The sequence below is a fragment of the Hordeum vulgare genome, chromosome 7H, assembly GCF_904849725.1.
Source record: "Hordeum vulgare subsp. vulgare chromosome 7H, MorexV3_pseudomolecules_assembly, whole genome shotgun sequence".
Classification (NCBI taxonomy): Eukaryota; Viridiplantae; Streptophyta; class Magnoliopsida; order Poales; family Poaceae; genus Hordeum; species Hordeum vulgare.
The window spans coordinates 5,549,756-5,569,988 of record NC_058524.1 but is presented as its reverse complement, the minus strand read 5'-3'; the positions used below and the strand labels follow the sequence as shown (position 1 = coordinate 5,569,988).

Sequence of the window (20,233 nt, the reverse complement as noted above, 5' to 3'; positions counted from 1 at the left end):
AATATAGGAAAATAACTCACAGATTGTGACAAATGACACACATTCAATATGTCATTTGTCTCAACCTGAGAAAATAAAAATAATCTATGAAAGGAGTACTTCTCAATTAATAATATCGCCACAGCTGGTCAAATGGTCGTGCGAGCCAGGTCGGCCGGCTAGCACGTGTGTTACGACGACATGAGCTAAACGGGCTTTATGAGACAGCAACAAGCATTTGGCCAGCATGATATGATTATCTTTATTATTTTTATGAAAATGCTAACGTCCATAAGTATGCCACGAAGCAACATGACTCAAACGCCTTCATTATCATCCATTTTGTCACGTCAAAACAGATGACAGCAGCGTGAATCTTTTTGGTTTTGGCTTAAAAATGTTTTATCTTCTAATTAAAAAATCCAATTAAAAATTCGTTTTCACTATAAATCCGTCTCGACGAGATCTTCAAAAATTGTATTCCATGTTGATATGTTTCGATGAAAAAAATTGGTCAAACGTTACCTTGATGTTTATACTGTAGTTGTCATAGTGTTTACACTAATGTTATCATGACATGTTCTATGTATTTTTTCTTCTAGATTTAAAACTTTTGTTATATTTTTAACTACTTTTTATGACATTTTTTAGTAAAGAACCACGACAAATTTAATGCATGGATCATGGCAATTTTTATTAATCCATCATGGCAAATTTAGTGTAAAAACACGTCAGAATTTACTTGGTACCCTAGAAATTGTTCTTTGTGGATGCTTTGACGTCCTAGAAGCTTGTTGGTGCCTTGGAGCTCAATCATTGTGGTGTAAAGCTCCAAGCAAGCGTCGGGTCACCAATTAAGTTGTGGAGATTGTCCCGAGCATTTGAGGTCACCTCGAAGCCATATGCCATTGTGGTGAAGCTTCATGGTGTTGTTGGGAGCCTCCAATTAAGTTGTGGAGATTGCCCTAACCTTGTTTGTACGAGTTTGGTGACCGCTCCCAAGGGTCCCTTAGTGGAATCATGACATCTTGCATTGTGCGAGAGCGTGAGGAGAATATGGTGGCCTTAGTGACTTCTTGGGGAGCATTATGCCGCCACACCGCTTCAAACAGAGATTAGCACCTGCAAGGGTATGAACTTCGGGATACATCGTCGTTTTCGCATGCCTCGGTTATCTCTTATCCGAGCCCTTTACTTATGCACTTTACTTTGCGGTAGCCATATGGTTTCTTGTTATATATCTTGCTATCCACTACTAGGAAAAGGCCTGCTAGTGGCGCACCTGTTTTGGCTACTAATGGCGCACTACAGGTGCGCCACTAGCATCACGCCATTAAAAAATTTTAGGTGCACCATTAGTATCTGGTATACTAATCACGCACTAGGCAGTACGCTATTAGTATAGCCCATGGTGCTCCATTAGTATGCCTCCTCGGGGGCCATATTTACCCATGTGCTCTAGCTTACTAATGACGCACTAATTGACGATGCGCCACTAGTGTGCTTTTTGCAGTGCGCCACTTAAATGCTGAGTGGTGCGCCACTAGTATGAATATTAGGTTTTTTTTTTCTTTTCTGATATTTGCACATGTTACAAAATATATTACCGCACAGAATATAGAGAGCACACACTACAGAAAAAAACTTATAAGTCGGGTGCCAATGCCTGGGACACACGGCTTACAGCCCCACATACCCTATAAATCGGATGCCGATGCCTGGGACACACGGCTTATAGCTCGCAATAACATTTTTTTTCAATGAGCAGCAACAACAATATATTACATATCCAATATATCACGACAATAACAATATAGATCACAACAATATATTACATATCCAATAGATCACAACAACAACAACAATATACTCCCTCCGTTCCTAAATATAAGTCTTTGTACAGATTTCACTAGTGGACTACATACGGATGTATATAGACATATTTTAAAGTACAGATTCAATCCATTTTGCTCCGTATGTAGACCCTTAGTGAAATCGCTTAAAAGACTTATATTTAGGAACGGAGGGAGTATTACATATCCAATAGATCACAACAACAATATAGTTTCACAAAAGCATGCGTACATATGCAACATTAAGTGAACAGAATTCGTTTGAACGTTGGGTAGATGGTTAGTATTTCTGTAGTTGAAACCTGTACATCTTTAATCTACCTGGCACTTAAACAAGCAAGATAGCCTATAGTGTTCCCCAAGCGTCTGTAGAAGTCCCATTAGCTCCCTGATACCAGTCGCCATTTTGGAGTCTTGTGACAGGATTCGCTCAGCTTTATCTTGCTCAAAGCACCTTCCTTCAGCTATACTTAAAGAAGATGAAGTTGCTACTATATTATCTGTCCACATCTCATCAACAGCTTCATACCTGCTTCCTGAGACTCAGAAAAATAATTTGCATCTTTCATATGAAGATGACAGAGAAGAACATGCTGCGCTATCCGTAAAGCACCAATGCAATGGAGATTAATCCTAGAAAGTATATAGTTCTACAAAACCATAATATGCTATAGCAAAAGCTATGGTGCAATAGTCAGTGATGATCCAGTAAAAGAGAAAACAATATGTGCCCATTTCACAGCCACAAATGCCACAGATCTTGAAACAGGTTTTCACTGAGAGAAATTGCTTTCAATATTTAATCATGATGATTTGTTTTCTACATATGAGTGAAGTAGAATCATCATGGAATGGTTGAAGTACCCTTGGTGCCATTTTTACTCAATGGGAAAATATATAAAGAGATCATGTGGCAGCCAAAATTACATCGTTTTCTGGTAAAAATATATCTCCTTAAGGATACATTCCATAAATCAAACAAAACAATATGTCACACCAAAGAATAGAAATACACAATCTTGCTGTTTATAAGTTATGTAAAAAAAAAAACACATGTATATAAGGACAGGTGTATGCTTGAAAACAGAGCATATAATGTTATTGTAGTACCATAAATGCTTGAGGTATTAAACTGACATTAGGAGATATCATAAAATACGATTAATGCCATGAACCAGCAAAAATCATCAAGTAATCTTCGCCTATTTGTGAGTAACCTAAAATTGGTGTCATAACCACAATATTCAAATGTAAGTGCAAGAATCATAGATGAGCACAGGAAACAGGATACAGAATGCCTTAACATAAGTAATTTAAACTCATAGGCAACAGAAACATGTAAATAAATATGCAGATAGATCCAGAGTGCACAGGTATATAACAACATGTGAACCACGTTTACATAACTAGATGGATCATCCACATTGAAATGATAATCACCTTCATCAAAAATTTCTGTAGCCCGTGGCTTTCCTTTATATCTCAGTTTGGAGGAAATGGACCAGATCACTCGTCAGGTAAATTGCGAGTAAACTCGTCCACATCATCAAAATATACTACAACTTTCTGTGTCCTAGTTTCTGTTGAACAATTAGTTTATGTTCTCGCTTGACAAACTACGCAACAGATTTGTTGCACTTGATATTCATTAAGAAAGCATAGCGAAACCAAATCTCAAATGGATACAATTTAAATAACGAATCGCACTGGAAGCTGAGACACAACAGCCAAATTGACGAGACAACATGTGCAAGAATGCGCTACAGCCTTGCCAAAGTAAACATAGAACGGTACAATTAAATTGTCAGGCATGGTACGGTAAAAGAAAAATCTTAAACCCCTGCTTCCCTTTTGCAGAAACACAACAACCAAATCGACCGAACAGCCTGCAGACCACCGTGCAAGGATGGACTGGACTCATCAAATTCATCATCTGAGCAGGTCGACATCATCAAGGTCATGTGGGTCTAAGAGTGTTTGCCCATGCCTGGTATTTCCGAGAAAACCAGCATGAGACAGCAAAACCCACAGGTGTGTTAATTATGAGCTCCCCTTTCCAGCCAGTCGTGTCTTATGTTCGGCTGCTCTAGTTGATGCTGCCAAGTTGAGGAGGAAACCTGTCCAGAACACTGCTAGATCCCTCCATAGGCCTACTCCGTCGGATTTAAACCATAATTGATCCTTTGAGCCCGGGGAGAAAGCCACCGCTCGAACAGATTACATCGGATAGCTCACTCTTCCCAGGTTTGGTTGAATTTTGTGCTAAATAGAATTCTCATTAGATTTATTATCGATAGTTGCCAAGTACCCAGATAAGACATAATTTATTTTCTCGGCATGTCAGTTGCCCATGTCCATAACCAGCTAAAACTGAAGCCTACAGAATGCTTTGTTTCCTTATCTGAAACTTATGAGCCCTGCAGGTCAAATAATTGTGTGATTACATTGGAAGCTGATAACTCTTGTATGAGAAAACAACAGCCAAATGGACAAAACAACATGTCCATAGTGCAAGGATGCACTACAGCTGCATGAAAATAAACACAAGACAATACAATTAAATTATTGGGCATGGCACACTAAAATTCAGGAGAGGAACTCAACAAAATTAACAGGCTAAACAACAACAGTTCTACTGTACCACAGGAACAAAAGCAAATGAGAACTGTGTTATGTACCTCCGCCTTCAGCTTCATTGGCATTACTGAAATACAGAGACAAATCCCGAAGAACCCCACATACCTCACAGGATATACAACTCGTATCATTTTGCTGAGAGCAAATGGAGCATAGCCATGGCCCAGCATTTCTATGTGGCCCCTCAAGGTCAGATTGGTTATCTGTTTTAGGAACAAACTGAAGAGGAGGGAGTGAGTAACTACCAATCCCCTGACGAGCTGTTTATATGAACATACTTTTCGTTGTTGTTACAAAAAAAAAAGAGCCAATCAGGCAATGTGGTAACTTACCATCTCTTATTTCCAGAAGGACGATTCTACTGTCGCTAAGGTGGCTCTGTTTCTCAAACAGCTGAACAGGAAAGATTAAAAATCAACCTTTTAGTTCGAACAATAAACAATTAAATGATTGAATAGCTCCTGCTTAATGACTATGATCTTCCTAAGCAAGGCCTATCCTATTAGATCTAAAGAATTGATAAGTTAAAAACACAGAGAAACACCAAACATAAAACTACACAAGGATTTGAAGCTCACCATGTAGTGAAAATTAATTAGTAGAGGTGAGCTTCACACAGCTCAACAATTACAGTGCGAGAACATAGAAGTATCTTAACATGGAGATGGCCTTAGTCTATTTAAGACCTGAAATAACGCCCAAAATACTCCCCAAGGCAAGCCCCACCCAAAAGCTCCACAAAGCAAACGTTTAAAAAAAATGAGAGTAAAACAAGGCATAAGCTCTGCGAACACATAGCAGTTGCAAGGTAGATACACAGGCAGAACACCCAAACACATCAGAAGGAGGACCTTTCTATTTCCCATGCAGTTTGATAAATCTCGAATAGGTTTCATATAACTCAGGTAGGCCACTATCTGATCTTCATCAAGGCAAATCACTAACACAATCAGAACACCAGAATTAGCAGCAATGAATTAAATAGCACAAAACCTTATCAAACCAGCAAGTCATCATCAGGTTAACATACTGCACACAAAACTCCTTGGCCCTTGCACACCCCATAGCTTCACAAGGCATACATTAAAACGAATACTCCAACTGGCAGAGACCATAATGCACCAGCTACCACCAATTCTCTGTATCATCATGTTCCATGTGAAGACAACCAAGCAACACCAGCATATCCGATATGACACCCTGAGAAGCACACAAATTCATATGATCTACCACTTTTCCCACAGATGAGACTGTAAGTTTCTTCCTCACCACTGTGTTGCCTCATACATGACTGTGCTGCAGAACTACAATGCACGTAAATGTGGTAACTTGCCATGGCTCTGTGACGGAATTGGGGGCGGCCGAGCGAGAGGACGCGCGCGATGACGGAACGCGATAACCCGGCGCGGTGAGCGCGGCGATGTTGGGGGCCAGGACTCTCTCCACGCCGGCGCAGAGGAACCGCGGGTCCTTGGCGACGAGGGCGGCGACGTCGGCGCCGGAGAGGCCGAGGCCGGTGAGGAAGGCGAGGACGGCGTCGGGCTTGGCGGGGGACTTGAGGTGGGAGATCTTGGCGGAGGCCTTGACGGCCTGCGCTTGTGTGAGGCCGCAGGTGGAGACAAGGTACTCCTCCACGGCGAAGCCACTAGGGTTCGGGGGAATGGCGGGCGCGGCGGCGGATATGAGGCGGTGGAGAGTGGATGCGGGAGAGGCGGTCGGAGAAGAAGAGAGGAGATGGGCGAGGATGGAGCTTCGCAGCCGGAGCATGGCGGCGGCGGCGGCGGCGGCGGCGAGGGAGACGGAGGAGAGAGTGGTGAGGGTTTGTGTTGGTGCGGTGTGTGGTCTCCTTTTTCACTTTTTTTTACAAAACTAGTAATGACGCACCACCTAAAAATGCACCATTAGTAGCCCTGGTTACTAATGACGCACCAGCTGGTGATGCGCCATTAGTAGTTTTGTAAAAAAGAATTTATAGTAGTGGCGCACTGGTGAGTGGTGCGCCATTACTAGTTTATTAGTTAAACTAGTAATGACGCACTCTGCCCCGGTACGCCATTAGTACTTTTGAAAAAAAAAAGTTTGTTAGTAGTGGCGCAACTGCACATGGTGCTGCTATATAGTAGTGGCGCACCACTTGTCTGATGCGCCATTAACGTCTATATTATCTATAGCACTTTTCCTAGTAGTGTCACTTTTATGTTGCTTACCATAAGTTGTTGGTGCATATAGATAAGCCTAGTTGTTTTATGCCTCGATTGAATGTTGATATTCAGGGCCTTGGAATTGAATTGGCCCCAATATCAAATCAAGATGACTTTGGTATTAGCATTCACCCAAAATCTGGTGTTTGGATGTTCACAGAAATTTTACTTGGACTTTGCATGAGAGGCTCAATTCTCAAGCTTGTTTGGAAGGCCATTATGTACATTGAAATTGCTCATTGGCTACAGGAAGTAGCATCCATGGAAGGGGGGCCATTATGTACATTGAAATTGCTCATGGGCTATAGGAAGTAGCATCCATGGAGGGGGGGCGGGAAGGTTGCGCTGCCATCTGACTCAGCCTGCTTCTTCTCCTAATCCATCAGCCTGGTTCTTCTCCTAATCCCCCGTCATCGATGAGGCAGGATGAGCTGGTGCCGGGGTTGCTGGAGAGAGGGAGGCCGACGATGGGCGGCGGGTCGCGATGGCTGGGTTGCTCCAAGGGGGAGGCCCGCAACGAACAACTGCGCTGGTGAGGGGAGTTGAGATTGCTACAGGGGTGGGGGCGGGTCGACAATGGCGAAGCTGAGTGAGGAGAAGAAGAAGGCCGGGAGAAGTGGATCCGCCGGAGGGATGGGGAAGAGGGGTCGGCATGCCAGGGAGGAGTGGATCCGTCAAAGAGATGGGGGAAGAAGGAGGGCGGTGAAGAGGGGCTGACCCGCGCTGTCGTGGCTGACCTGCGCCGGGAAGGAGGAGGGCGGTGGAGATGGGGGAAGAAGAAATCCAGCGAGCAATCCCGAATATCTCACGAAGTCGAGCTTGTGTGCTCTGAATTTGGGAACATGCAGGCGGGCTGTGAGGTGGGCTAGCCAATATTGTGGGCTAATTCAGCGAGTCAATGCCATGACCATGTGAACAATGACATTCGGGCTGCCCAATGCCAATATCAATATCTAGGCCCAATATCAACATCCAAATGAGGTGTTAGGTTTTGTGCTTGACTAATTAAATGTTAGATTCTGCTTTTATTCAAGCCTAAACCTTAATTATACTCACCCCCCTCTAAGCCATATTCACATCCTTTCAGCTGGTCAGAGACATATTCCAAGTAAAGGACGTCAAAATAATTTTGGCTATACCTATCCGGGAGGAGGCTTAGGGTTTCTTTCCTTGGCATTTTGATACGAAAGGCAAGTTCAAACTTTATTCATGTTCTTTTGGGTTTGCCCTTTGGGCATGTAATAAATTAACGCATGGTCTAACGGCATACGGTGCTAAACGGCTGACTGCGAGGCAAATTTGGGCCGATGACTTGCCCAATGATGTAAACGTTTGGATGGCGAACGTTTTGACTGCGTAAGTGTGATTTATGGAATCTGGATGTTCCATTTCAAAAAGGAAAAAGTCTATTTTAAACCTTGAATTTATAGAGGTTGGACGAAATGAACCCTTAAATCAAAATCCCGGTCGATTATACCCTGAACTATGCAATCTCAGTCAAAATCAAATCTTAGCAAATGTCAAATGTGATTCATTTGATGAGCCGACCCGCTTTAATTTTTTTCGTCCAAAAATAAAAATTCCGGATGCATGCCGCTGCTCGCCTCCTTGCTGTCCGTCCTGTCCGCGCCGGCCGGTCTCGTCCTGGCCGCGTAGTGCGCAGCTCGCGCCGCTGCACGCTAGCTGCGTCTGGCGGTAGACCGCATGTATGCTTACCAGCGAGCTAGCTAGCCAGCCGCTGGATGCGTACATGCATGCACAATTGCCGCTGCTGCTCTACGTGCACGAGCTGGCCGCCGCCGATGGAGCTCGCCGCACCACCACCGCTGCTGCTTGCGTTGGACAATCAGCCACACCAATGTTGCTCTGTGTCGCATATAAGGTCTTTGTCAAAATGACCGAAAAGATTTTGTAGTATCCGTTGAATGAATTTTAATATACAATGAACATTTTTAAATATAAACAATAATCATTTTTAAATATATGATGAACGTTTTCGAAAAAAAATCTATAAATATGTGTTGAACATTTTTTGAATATGCATTGAACTTTTTTAGTATACATTAAACAGTTTTTAAATACACATTGAATATTGTGTAATATACCACATAACAAATTTCAAAAACATAGCAAACGCTTTGTATTCATTGAACCATTTCTAATATATCATTAACACTTTATAATGCATGATAAACTTTTTTCTAATATACCGTGAACATTTTTTAAATATACAATGAATATTCCAATAACACACAATAAACTTTGTATAATATAGAAAAAAAGAAACAGTAAAAAGAAAAATGAAATCATAAAAAAATATAAATAAAAATAGAAACAGAAAAGAAAAATAAAAACGAAAGGAAAAAAGAACCAGAAAAGAAAATTTTAAAACAAGAATAAAAAAGAATGAAAAAATTTGAAGTAACCGCGTGCAGCACACGCTCCTGGGAACTGGGCCGGCCCAATCCCGATCATCCTTTATCAGGTCAACACTGCCTGTTGAAAAATGACCTGAAGGTTTAATTTGGATCGAAATTACATAGTTTAGGGGACAATCAATTGGGATTTTTTATTCCGGAAGAACCGCCAGTCTACTGGACGTTGCAGGCCTCATGTGCAACGCCAGTTTGCTGGACGTTGCAGACCAAAGCAGAAACGCCAAGGGGGCTGGCGTTGCAGACCAAAGCAGAAACGCCAAGCTCCCTGGCGTTGCAGGGCTCATAAGTAACTGGCCCGCGGCCCCTTCCTCCACCTCCACTTCTTTCTTCCTCCTCTTCCACGAAAAAGCTCTCCCTCCTCCTCCGGACCCCCCCTTCGATCTCCCTCCTCCCTCAACCGTTTTGTTGGTTCTTTGGGGCAAATCGAAGAGGCCGGTAAGCTCCTCCAATCCCTCCAATTAGTTTTTGCAATGATTTTGTATTTGTGTAGACTTCTTTTGCACTAGGTGTACGTATGTTTTGAAGTAAAATTTATTTTGTGATTGTTAATAGGTGTAGTTTATGGTGTCTCTATGTGTAATTTTTGGTGGCTATATGTATAACCTAGGTTTTGTTCATATTATCCCCATAAGGTTTATGCCTAGGTTTAGTTCATATTATTCGAAGAGGCCGGTAATAATTATCTTCATATTATGTAGGATGTTTCGTCCCGATCAATATCCGGGTCTTGATGACTACTATGAGCAGAAGCATCGTGAGGTGCTAGTTGAAAGAGGAGAGGTAATTATGATTTTATTGATGATTATTTTTATATACTCCATGATTTGTATATTTTCAGAAGTTGAGCCCATTAACAAATTATGCCTTTGTTTGTTTAGGTTCCTCCACTACTTCGTTTGAGGGGGCACAACCCTAATGAAACTCTTGTATATGACCCTCGTTACGAGCCATATTTTAGAAGAATGGATCTTCTTCAATTTGTGCTCAACTTTAAAGGCACACCACCATGGTTGAACGCCACTGCCCTAACAGCACTTACGGATCGATGGAGGCCGGAGACGCACTCTTTTCACCTTCCTCTTGGTGAGATGAGCATAACCTTGGAGGATATTGCTATGATCTCCGGGCTTCCTATCGAGGGCAGGGCTCTTACAGGGAAGGTTAGGGCCGCCGGATGGCGACAACGGGTTGCAGCATTGGTTGGTGTTGAACCCGAGCCATGGACTGATGAAACTAGGAAGGATCCTAGGCCATCCGGTGTGTTGTTCTCTTGGATACAGAGACATTTTCACAGATGCCCAAGGGATGCTAGTCCGCTTGTTGTGGAGAGGTTCGCGAGAGCTTATCTCTAGAATCTTTTGACCCAAGTGGTGTTTCCGGATGGCACTGGGGACACAGCCTCATGGATGTTCTTGGATCCGCTTCGTGACTGGGATGTGAAGTGGAGTTGGGGTTCGGCGGCACTAGCCTTCTTGTACCGTCAGGTATGGCTTAATATCATGCATTTTCATTTTATTCAATGGGATATGATGCATTTTCATTTTATTAAATCTGTAGTTGGATGGAGCATGCATGAGGAGTAAGCCGACGTCCTGTCTTGGAGGTTTCGTCTGGGCCCTACAGGTTTGGATGTGGGAGTGTATCCCTGTTGGTCGGAACTTCAGCCTTGCTCCGGAAGAACCCTGAAAGTACCCGTTTGACGGGGACGAGGAGCGATACCCCACTATCGCACACACACGGGCTAATGTCCAATGGACGAGTATCGCGGCTATGGGGCGGTATAAGGCATACATAAGTGAGCTTGACATGCTAACTTACGAACAGGTAAATGCTTTATCAAATTTGCTGATTTTTTTTCATGGATGGTTGAGTGACTTGTTATTATGTAGGTTAATTGGAGGCCGTACACGGTACTTAGGCAGTATCCTCTGAGCAACATGTGCCTTCATGACCAGCATCTTTGGCGTGTGCGGTGCCCGATGATATGCTTTTATGCGGTGGAGTGGCATCTTCCTCATCGTGTTTCAAAGCAGTTCGGGGTACAACAACGCACCCGTCGGATTACGTCGAGACAAGTGTGAAGCTACATAAGTGAGTCTTTTGTATCACGTGTTTCTCCTGTTGATCAATGTCTAACATGAAAAAATGAAACTGGTGTAGTATTCTAATGCTTTGTAGGACAAACCGGCAAAGCAATAAGACTGTCATCAATTGGGAGGAGCACCACATTACTTGGGTGGACATGTGGAATGCTCAGAGACAACATGGAGTTGAAAATGATGAAACACCAGACACTGACGAGGCGGCATACTTAAGGCATTTGGAGTGGATGCGTACAGAGTACAAAGTTATCCATAAGGCTGCATGGACTCGTTCCGATTGCTTGGACTTACTGCCGAGTGAGGCTGCTGATGCTGCATTCAACAATTCAATTAGGGAGACAGTTGGAGCGCATCTTGACTATGGTCCTCTCCATGACCGAGTGATACGTCCCTCCTGGCGTTTCTGCTAAGGCCTGCAACGCCACGGTCTCTGACGTTTCCAAAAGGATCAAAACGTGAAATATTTTCAAACCGAGTTCGTTTTGTGATGAACTTATGCCTTAAGATCAAAACAGTGAAAAAATCCCCCAATCCCCGTCCATCCACTCTTCATCCGCTTCCCTTCCGGCCACACTCACCTGCTAGCTAGCCATTGACCGTGCCGGTGATCCCCGGCCAAGGAAAGGGAGAGCGATGGATGCGGCAATAATCGGCGCGTTGCTCAAGACCACGCTGCCGAAGGCCCTCTCGGTGCTCGGCGGGAGCAGGGATGTCCGGTCCATCCAGTGCGAGCTCAGGTACATCGAGGCCACCATCCAAGACCACCGCAAGAAGTGCGGCGGCAAGGACACGAGCCACCTGCGGGCGGCGTGGATCCGCGACCTGACCCTCTTCGCGTTCGACATCGAGGACTGCGTCGACCGCTTCCTGCGGCAGGAGATGTCGCCGGGGGACGGCGAGGCGGGCTTCCTCCGCCGCTCCGCCCGCGCCGCCAAGAGCACGGTGTACACCCGCACGGTGTTCTCCTTCAAGATCCGCAAGCTCAAGACCAGGTCCGAGGAGATACACCGCCGGCTCAAGCGCTACATCGAGGAGGAGACGGCGCAGGCGGCAGTGGCACCCGGCGGCGCGGCGTCGATCCCCACCGCAGGGGCGCACCCGAGGTCCGGTGCTCCCGCGGCGGCTGTGGGGATGGACGAGCCCCTTGGGCAGCTTCTTGAGCTAGTGCTGGAGCCCGGGACGTCGCCAGATGGGAAGCTCAGGGTGATCTCCGTCGTCGGCTTCCATGGCTTAGGCAAGACGCTTCTTGCCCACCAAGTGTTCGACCACGGTGATGTGCGCCGACGGTTCCCTCTGCGAGTTTGGGTTTGCGCGGCGGGCAAGGGCAAGCCGGAGGTTCTCAAGGAGATGCTCGATCAAGTGCTCCAGAATGGTGCCGGCACCTCGACCGACAGCGCCCCGCAAGCTGACTCTGCTCCTGCCGGCACACGCAGTGGGACGACCACCTCCAATGCCAACGGTGTCGTCCCACAGGTTGAGGAGAATGGCGTTGAGCAAGTCGAGAATGGTGAGAGTACCTCGGCCGGCGTCCACGTTGTCACTACATGGCGCCACTGCCTCCAAGCAGTTTGGTGGACTCTGGCGACGATACTGCTGTACGTCTTGTCACCGGCGTTCACCGTGGCAAACATGGTGCGAGCCTCTTCTATCCAAGTTGACTCTGCAGACTTACGTCGTGCTACTGCCAATGCGAGTATCTCCACCAGCACCATGGCACTAGTTGATGAGAACAAGAGTGTCCAGATGAAGATGCAAGTTGACAGGGGCAAGGCTATTCAGGAGGACACTCACAAGGACGATGCAGATGATACCACACTCATCGAACAACGTCTAGGATCATACCTGAAAAATAAAAGGTGATCTGTTTTTATTTTTTGTTGATTAATTTTCTCTAGCACACATATATAAGTTCACGGCTTATACATATAAAAAACTGGAATAATTTGATAAATCTACATTGCTGTAATTTCAACAGCTAAATGAGTGCTCCATATATAACCAATGACTTACAAAAGTAGTTGCTTTGAACAATCTTATGTATGTATGAAGTGATTAATTCTGACATAGAAATCTAATGGGCAACACTTCAGCTCACCTCTGTTTCATAAGATCTAGTTCTGATTGTTCGGTCAGCCTCAAGAATAACTTTAGTTAGTCTATCTATTTAGCTGCAGAGGAGAGGGGATATATTACTTACTATTTTTATTTCCTGAATTTACGTCTTGTAGGTATTTGATTGTAATTGATGGCATGCAAACAGAAGAGTTGTGCAACATTACATCTGTATTCCCTGTGGATAACGGAGTGAACAGCAGAGTTATTGTGACGACAACCATTAAGAAAATAGCAAGACGCTGCAGCTCTGCCAATGGCCGTGTGTACAAAATGAAAACACTTGACGACAATGATTCAAGGAAGTTGTTCTTCGAAGTGTTTTCCAAGGGTAAATATTCAGTCGCAGATGCAACGGAGTTGAAAGCATCTGCCCTCCTGGAGAAATGTGGCGGCCTACCGCTTGCCCTTGAAAGCAAAGCAAAGTTTCTGAAGAGTGAAGAAGACCTGACCAAGAGTAAATGCGAAGATGCCTGCCGCAAGCTTTGTGCTCCAGAAGGGTGTGACGACACATTGGGAAGAATGCATGGGGTTCTTGCCAGCAGCTATGAGAGTCTATGTAGCCTTGTTCTCCAGCAGTGCTTGCTGTATTTCTGTATGTTCCCGCGTGGTCATCGTGTCAGGAGGAATCCTCTAATCAGGCGGTGGCTGGCGGAAGGACTTGTACATGTACAACCAGGGGATGCAGTGAGCACCACACCACAAGACATCGCAATTGAGAATTTGGAGACCCTGATCGACCGCAGTATCATTCAGTCCATGGAAGTGAGCACTTGTGGGAACGTTAAGAGATGCCAACCTCCTGGGATGATGCTCGAGTACATTGTCCGCAAGTCCATGTCTCAGAATTTCATCACCTTGCTTTGTGGTGAGAGTGAGACGGCCGAAGAATGGGACTATGTACGCCGGCTCTCGCTCCATGATTACTGTGCTGCAAAACTGCCCAAGGGCTTATCTCGTCTCCGGACCTTGGCAGTATTCCCTGCTGGGGATGCTGCCAAAAATGAACCTACATTGGATTTTGCAAAGTATGACCTACTGCGAGTGTTGGATTTAGAAGAATGTGATGGTCTGACTGACGGGCACCTCCAGAACATATGCAGCCTGGTGTTTCTGAAATATTTGAGCCTTGGGGGCCTCATTAGTGAGGTCCCAAAGAAAATTGCCAGGCTGCAATGGTTAGAGACACTGGACCTGAGGAGAACCAAGATAGAGAAGGTGCCAGTGGAAGTCATCCAGCTCCCCCAATTAAAACATCTCCATGGCAAGTTTCAGCTTATCGAAGGTGACTGCGTAAAGGCAAATCCAGAGCACTTGTCTAAGAGAAGCACCCTTGAGACTCTTTCAGGATTTGTCATGGGAGAGAGTGAAGGATTTCCACAGCTGATGAGCCACATGAAGCGGCTGAGAAAGGTGAAAATATGGTGCAAATCCACTGCAAAGAGAAGAAACCTGAACCAGCTTGAAGAAGCCATCAAGGTGTTCATTCGTGATGGGAACGAATGGCCTCATCGCTCCCTATCAATTGACTTCCAAGAATGCTCAGACCCATTTCTGAGTTCTCTGAAAGCCCCCGGCAGTCTAGCCTCGCTGAAGCTGCGGGGCAATCTCAGCCGATTCCCTCAGTTTATTACAAAGCTGAACAGACTCGAGGAGCTGTGTTTGTCGTCGACTAGCCTAAGCCGTGGTGTTCTTCTATCTGGTGGTCGTCTAGACACACTGAAGTATCTGAAGCTCATTGAAGACAACATCGGGCCTCTTGAAATACGACATGAGCACTTCCCAAGCCTCCGGCGGATATGTCTCGTCGGCGCACAGAGCCTGCACGACGTAGCGACTGGAACTCTGCCGCATCTTACCTCGCTTCATATGATCTGCGAATCTTTAGATGGTCTTGCCGGCATCGAAATCAGACGCCTAGAAGGATTAAAGGAAGTCAGGCTCCATTCTGCGGTCGATCAAGGAACAAAAGATGCATGGAAGGAAGCTGCAAGGGGCCATCCTAAGAGGCCCGACGTTCTGCTTCAGTGACTACTGATTCTTGAAGCAACGCCAAGGTTCGTTTTGCCCGTCTTCTTCGTTGTATTCATGCCTTCTTTCTGGAGGTATTGTTCCTTTTCACGTGTATATGCTTTGCAGTCTTGTATATGCTTTGCAGTCTTGGTTTACACAAGAGGTTCTCCTGTCCTGTGCTGGGTTGTGAAACACGATCACTTTGGTCAATATACCTTTTCCAAGTTATGTAGATTGTTTTTGGGACAGGGACAGAGAGTCCGTCTTCTATTGTTGTAATCTACTCTCTCCGTTCCTAAATATGAGCATACTTTGGAGTGTAAATTCACTTATTTTTGCTCTAAAAAGACATATATTTAGGAATGGAAAGAGTATCTTTTAATGAGTGTATATATATTTGTTATTCTTCTTCTATGTGCATCCTGTTCTGAAAGACAGTGGTTTTTCTACTCCCGGGTGTACCCACAGGAAGTTTTGTAATCTAAAAATAGCAAACATGCTAAAACTACATGTAGCACTCTCCCTTTACGAATTTTTGTAAGCACGTAAAACGTTTGAAATTTTCAGATTTTTTTTTTATTTTCTGCGAATTTAGGGGTACACATTTTTGTTGTGCACTACTGGAAACTGATTTTTCTTTTTCTTTTGCACGTCTATTAGAAACTGGTTTTCTACTTCGGCTTGTACTGTCTGCTCAAACCCCCACGCCAGGAATATACCAACCATCCTGAAAGTAATTCTCAAAAAAACAAAAACTAACCTGAAAGTATTCAGCCGGTACTCTTTCAGGACTAGGTCGCTTTCCGCCATGTATCACGCTCTAGATGCTTCATTCGTTTATTTTGTATGCGTTTCCTTTTTTTGATGATTTTTTATGTTTTTCTCGGCTTGCTCCCGGGTTTTCTTAGGTTTTTGGTCAAAAAAATTTAAAACAAATTGTGTTGGAAAATGTTTTCTATTTTCATTGACATAAATTTACTTCTCATTGAGGCACAAATTTGCCTTTGCGACTCAAAAAAAATATTTTTTCGTTCGCGAGAGGCACATATTACTTCTTGTGGATGGATGGATTTGCTTTCGCGAGAGGCACAATCATGCCTCTCGAAAAAGGATAAACCACATTTTCTTCTTTCATGAGAGGTATAGATTTACTTCTTGTGGAGGCACATATTTGTTTTTGCGAGAGACACCGATGTGCCGTCGAAAAAAATAAAAAAAATGCATTATCTCATGGGAGGTACATATTTGCTTCTTGTGGAGACGTAGATTTGCTTCCGCGAGAGGTATGGTTTTGTCTATTCGAAAAGTAAAAACATGCTCGTGATTTGGTTTTTTTGTCCGTTTTTTATGAAAAATGGTCAAAATCTATCAACGTAAGATCTAGTTTTTAAAATCACCATGCAAGGAATCCGCGATGAAAACAATTTGAGATTTATACGCACGGTTTTAAGAGATAAAATATTTTCAATAAATGGGTCTATGAGAGAAAAAGGAAAACGCATGTGCGGTGCGCTGACTAAAAGACTCACAGGAATAGTAATAGGACCGTTATAAGTGATACACATGTTGCACGAAGCAATTCCGCCCTGATGTTTTTCGATGGCAAGTTTAGTAATTAAGGATGTCAACTTTAGTTGTAAAGCATGAAAACTTTCTCTTTGGTGGCAAATTTCGTTTTTAGGTTTTTCTATGACAACTTTAGTTGTAAAAACATAAGGACGATGTTAGTTTATGCCACACATGTGACACTTATCACTTAGGTAGTAATATGGATGTCGGTCCGCTCTTGGCCTCCAGGAAAGCCCTATAGGTAGGCAAGTAACATTAGCGTGGGTTTATAGGCAGCGCTATTGCTAATTAGCAGTAGCACTAAGATAGATCGGCGCCGCTATTGATAGTTAGCAGTAGTGCGTGCCCGACTAATGGGCATTACCGCAAAGCTGGCCACACAGTGCCCTCACCTGATGGCCACACTAACAACACTGGACGTTTACACATGCTACTGCTAAGCCCATTAGTAGCGGGGGCCGTGCCCCGCGCTGCTACTATGCCAACACGGGCCAAGCTTGCATGTCCCACATAGCAGTGGCGTCGGTCCTCCAAATGTGCTACTGCTTATGGGCTTAGCAGTAGTGTGGTTCCTTGACCCGCGTTGCTGCTAAGCCCGCCTTATCCTCTTCCTCGGCTGCCCCCTTGTCACTCCCACACTCCCACTCTCTCTCCACTCACACTCTTTTCCACCCGCGCCCGTCGTCGTCGCCCTCCTTTGCCCGTTGTCATCGCCCTCATGCGCCCGGCCGCCAACGCCCTCCCTCGCCCACCGTCGTCGCCCGCCGAGGTAGCCCCTTCCTTCAATTCCCTTCATATCTTCTCCCTCCTTCCTCCACTTCCCACCCTCCTTCCTCCCTCCACTTCCCTCCCTCTCTCCTCCCCTTCACTTCCCTCCCTCCCTCCCTCCTCCCTCTTTTGTTGTAGAGGATAAGATGGTGTATAGGTTTTTTAAAATAGGATAGAATAGGTTTTTATATTTTGAGGTATAGAAATGTATTGGAATACAATAGAATGTATTGCAATACAATAGATGTTATAGGTTTGAATTGTCTATTTTATTCAATAGAACACACAATTTGAGGTAGCGAATAGGTTTTTTCAATACAATAGAATGTAGGAATTTTGAGGTATATAAATGTATTGGAATGGTTTATAAGAAATCTTTAGGTATCAAATTTAGTAATAAAATTTGTTAGTAAAAAATGTAGGTGCAAAATTTTTTTGCAAATTTTTTTCGTCTCTATTGCTTGTCTATTTGGATATGTGTGTATGATTTTGCAGGGAACACCTCCGAGTGGCCTATGTTTTGCCGCATGTTCATTCATTTTTGTGCCGGCAAATTTCAGACGCTCGATATGTCCTGTTTGTAGAAAAGGTCATGTCAGTGGATTTTGGCATGGCGTGCGCTATAAAGTAGGAAATATTGAGTGCTCGTCATTTGTGAGAATAGGAATTCTCAAATATGCAAAAAGAATTTTTAATAAACATAGTTTTTAATTGAAAATAACAAAATAGATAATAGTTTGGATAGTCAAAATTATTACTTATGAAAATAAAAAAAATTGAAACTATATTCGAGATCATAGAGAAAATTCAACCTAAATTCTCATTTGAATTTAGATTGAATTTTCCCTATAATTTCTAATATAATTACAATTTTCAGTGAGTTTAGGCCCGTAAGCCTGCTTTAGAGAGGAGCTCGATGGAGAAGCTGCGACGGGGCTTATAAACAAGTGTTAGTCCCCCTCGCTGGGCGAGGTGGGACTAAACTTATCGTGCAGCTGAGGAGAGTCTTTAGTCCCGGTTGGAGCCACGCCCCGGGACTAAAGACCCCCTTTAGTCACGGTTGGAGACACGCCGCGGGACTAAAGACCCCCTGCTTCCCGCCTCCTGGTCTGCCCGAAAAGAGGCCTTTAGTCCCGGGTCGTGGCACCACCCGGGACTAAAGGGGGTCTTTAGTCCCGGCCCGAGCCACGCACCGGGACTATAGATCCACCTATATAAGCGGGGCTTCAAAAATTTCCAACCCAATTCGTCCATTTCTCTTCTTCTTCCTCTAGTTCTCCTGCCCGGCGCGGCACAACGATGAACGTAACCGACGCCGTCAGGCTGCCCGTCGTCCTGCTCGCCGTCGGTCGTCCTCCTCGCCGTCGCGCCGTCCTCCTCGCCGTCGCGCCATCCTCCTCGCCGTCGCGCCGTCCTCCTCGCCAACACTCCGGCCAGTAAGCCCCCCGCCCCCTCCTCCCCAACACTCCGGCCAGTATAGAAGAAAAGAAGAAAAAGGAGAAGAGAAGAAGAAAAAGGAGAAGAAAGGAAGAAAAAGGAGAAGAAAAGAAGAAAAAGAAAAGATTTTTTTGTCATTTAATTCCTATTGTTATTAGGGTTACAAGAAGAAGAAATATGAACAAAAATAAGAAAATAAGATTAGGAAAAATGAAAATAAGAAGAGGAGGAGAAGAAAAGAAGAAAAAGTGTATATTGTATAGTGTATATGCTTAAGTGTATAGTGTATATAGTGTATAGTGTATAAGGAGAGGAGGAATTTTGCTATAGTGTATAGTGTATAAGAAAAGAAGAAAAGAAGAGGAGGAGAAGAGAAGAAAAGAAGAGGAGGAGAAGAGAAGAAAGAAGAGGAGGAGAAGAAAAATAAAAATAAGTGTTAATAGTTTAATTTTGCTATTGTATATGCTTAAGTGTTAATAGTTTATTTTTAGCAAGAAAATTAATAGAACTAGTTTATTTTTTTAGTTCATTTTACGATGCCTATCCCGCATCCTCGTCATCGACTCGGCGGAGGACACCTGCTTGATCAGAGGGGCCCTGTCCGGGACTGGGCTCCGCCCGGCTGGTATTGGGAGGTGCTACCTTCCGGGGGGCGTAGTTGGTGAGGAGCCAGCCCGTCGTTGACCCGATCCTTGTTTGGTGGCGGTCGCGTGGGCTAGTGAGGGTGCCGAGGCTTCCGGACACCGCGGAGGTGGTACGTCACCGTGTCAGCGAGGAGGATGAGCACGTCCGTTGCTACATGGTTGCGTTGGAGGGCAGGTTCGAGCATACCTGGCAGGTTCTTCGGGGATCTCACTGGAGCTATGATCCTGTGATGGTTCCTTCTCTTTGGGTGTCCACCGCCCGCGCCGATACCCGTCGGGCGCTACGGTTCTAGATGTATTAGTGATGCTATATGTATGATAGTATTCGAGGAGTATTAATGATAATATTCGACGATGTACGGACAAAAGTGATGATGTATTAGCTTATAATTGAATGCATGCTAATTTGAATACTACTTTATTTTACGATTTGGTTTTGCTTAGTGAATGCTCAAATTGGAAATTTACTCCTACTTTGAA

The 20,233-nt window shown here is 44.5% G+C and overlaps 2 protein-coding genes and 1 long non-coding RNA gene across 3 annotated transcripts; 1 reads left to right on the top strand and 2 right to left on the bottom strand.

The window, feature by feature from the left end:
- Positions 1 to 2,041: 2,041 nt before the first annotated feature.
- On the bottom strand, positions 2,042 to 4,504 carry LOC123413336. Its single transcript, XR_006613726.1, has 2 exons — positions 3,273 to 4,504; positions 2,042 to 2,368 (listed from the first exon to the last, which is right to left on the bottom strand). It is a non-coding gene; the product is annotated as an uncharacterized LOC123413336 (long non-coding RNA).
- Positions 4,505 to 5,595: 1,091 nt separating this feature from the next.
- On the bottom strand, positions 5,596 to 6,287 carry LOC123413335. Its single transcript, XM_045106278.1, has one exon. It carries the CDS (start codon positions 6,234 to 6,236, stop codon positions 5,751 to 5,753), a length of 486 nt encoding a protein of 161 aa, XP_044962213.1. The 5' UTR covers positions 6,237 to 6,287; the 3' UTR covers positions 5,596 to 5,750.
- Positions 6,288 to 11,753: 5,466 nt separating this feature from the next.
- LOC123410540 (disease resistance protein RGA4-like) lies at positions 11,754 to 15,725 on the top strand. Its single transcript, XM_045103488.1, has 2 exons — positions 11,754 to 13,066; positions 13,439 to 15,725. The coding sequence occupies exons 1-2, from the start codon at positions 11,844 to 11,846 to the stop codon at positions 15,351 to 15,353; spliced, it is 3,138 nt and encodes a 1,045-aa protein (XP_044959423.1). The 5' UTR covers positions 11,754 to 11,843; the 3' UTR covers positions 15,354 to 15,725.
- The last annotated feature ends 4,508 nt before the right edge of the window (positions 15,726 to 20,233 follow it).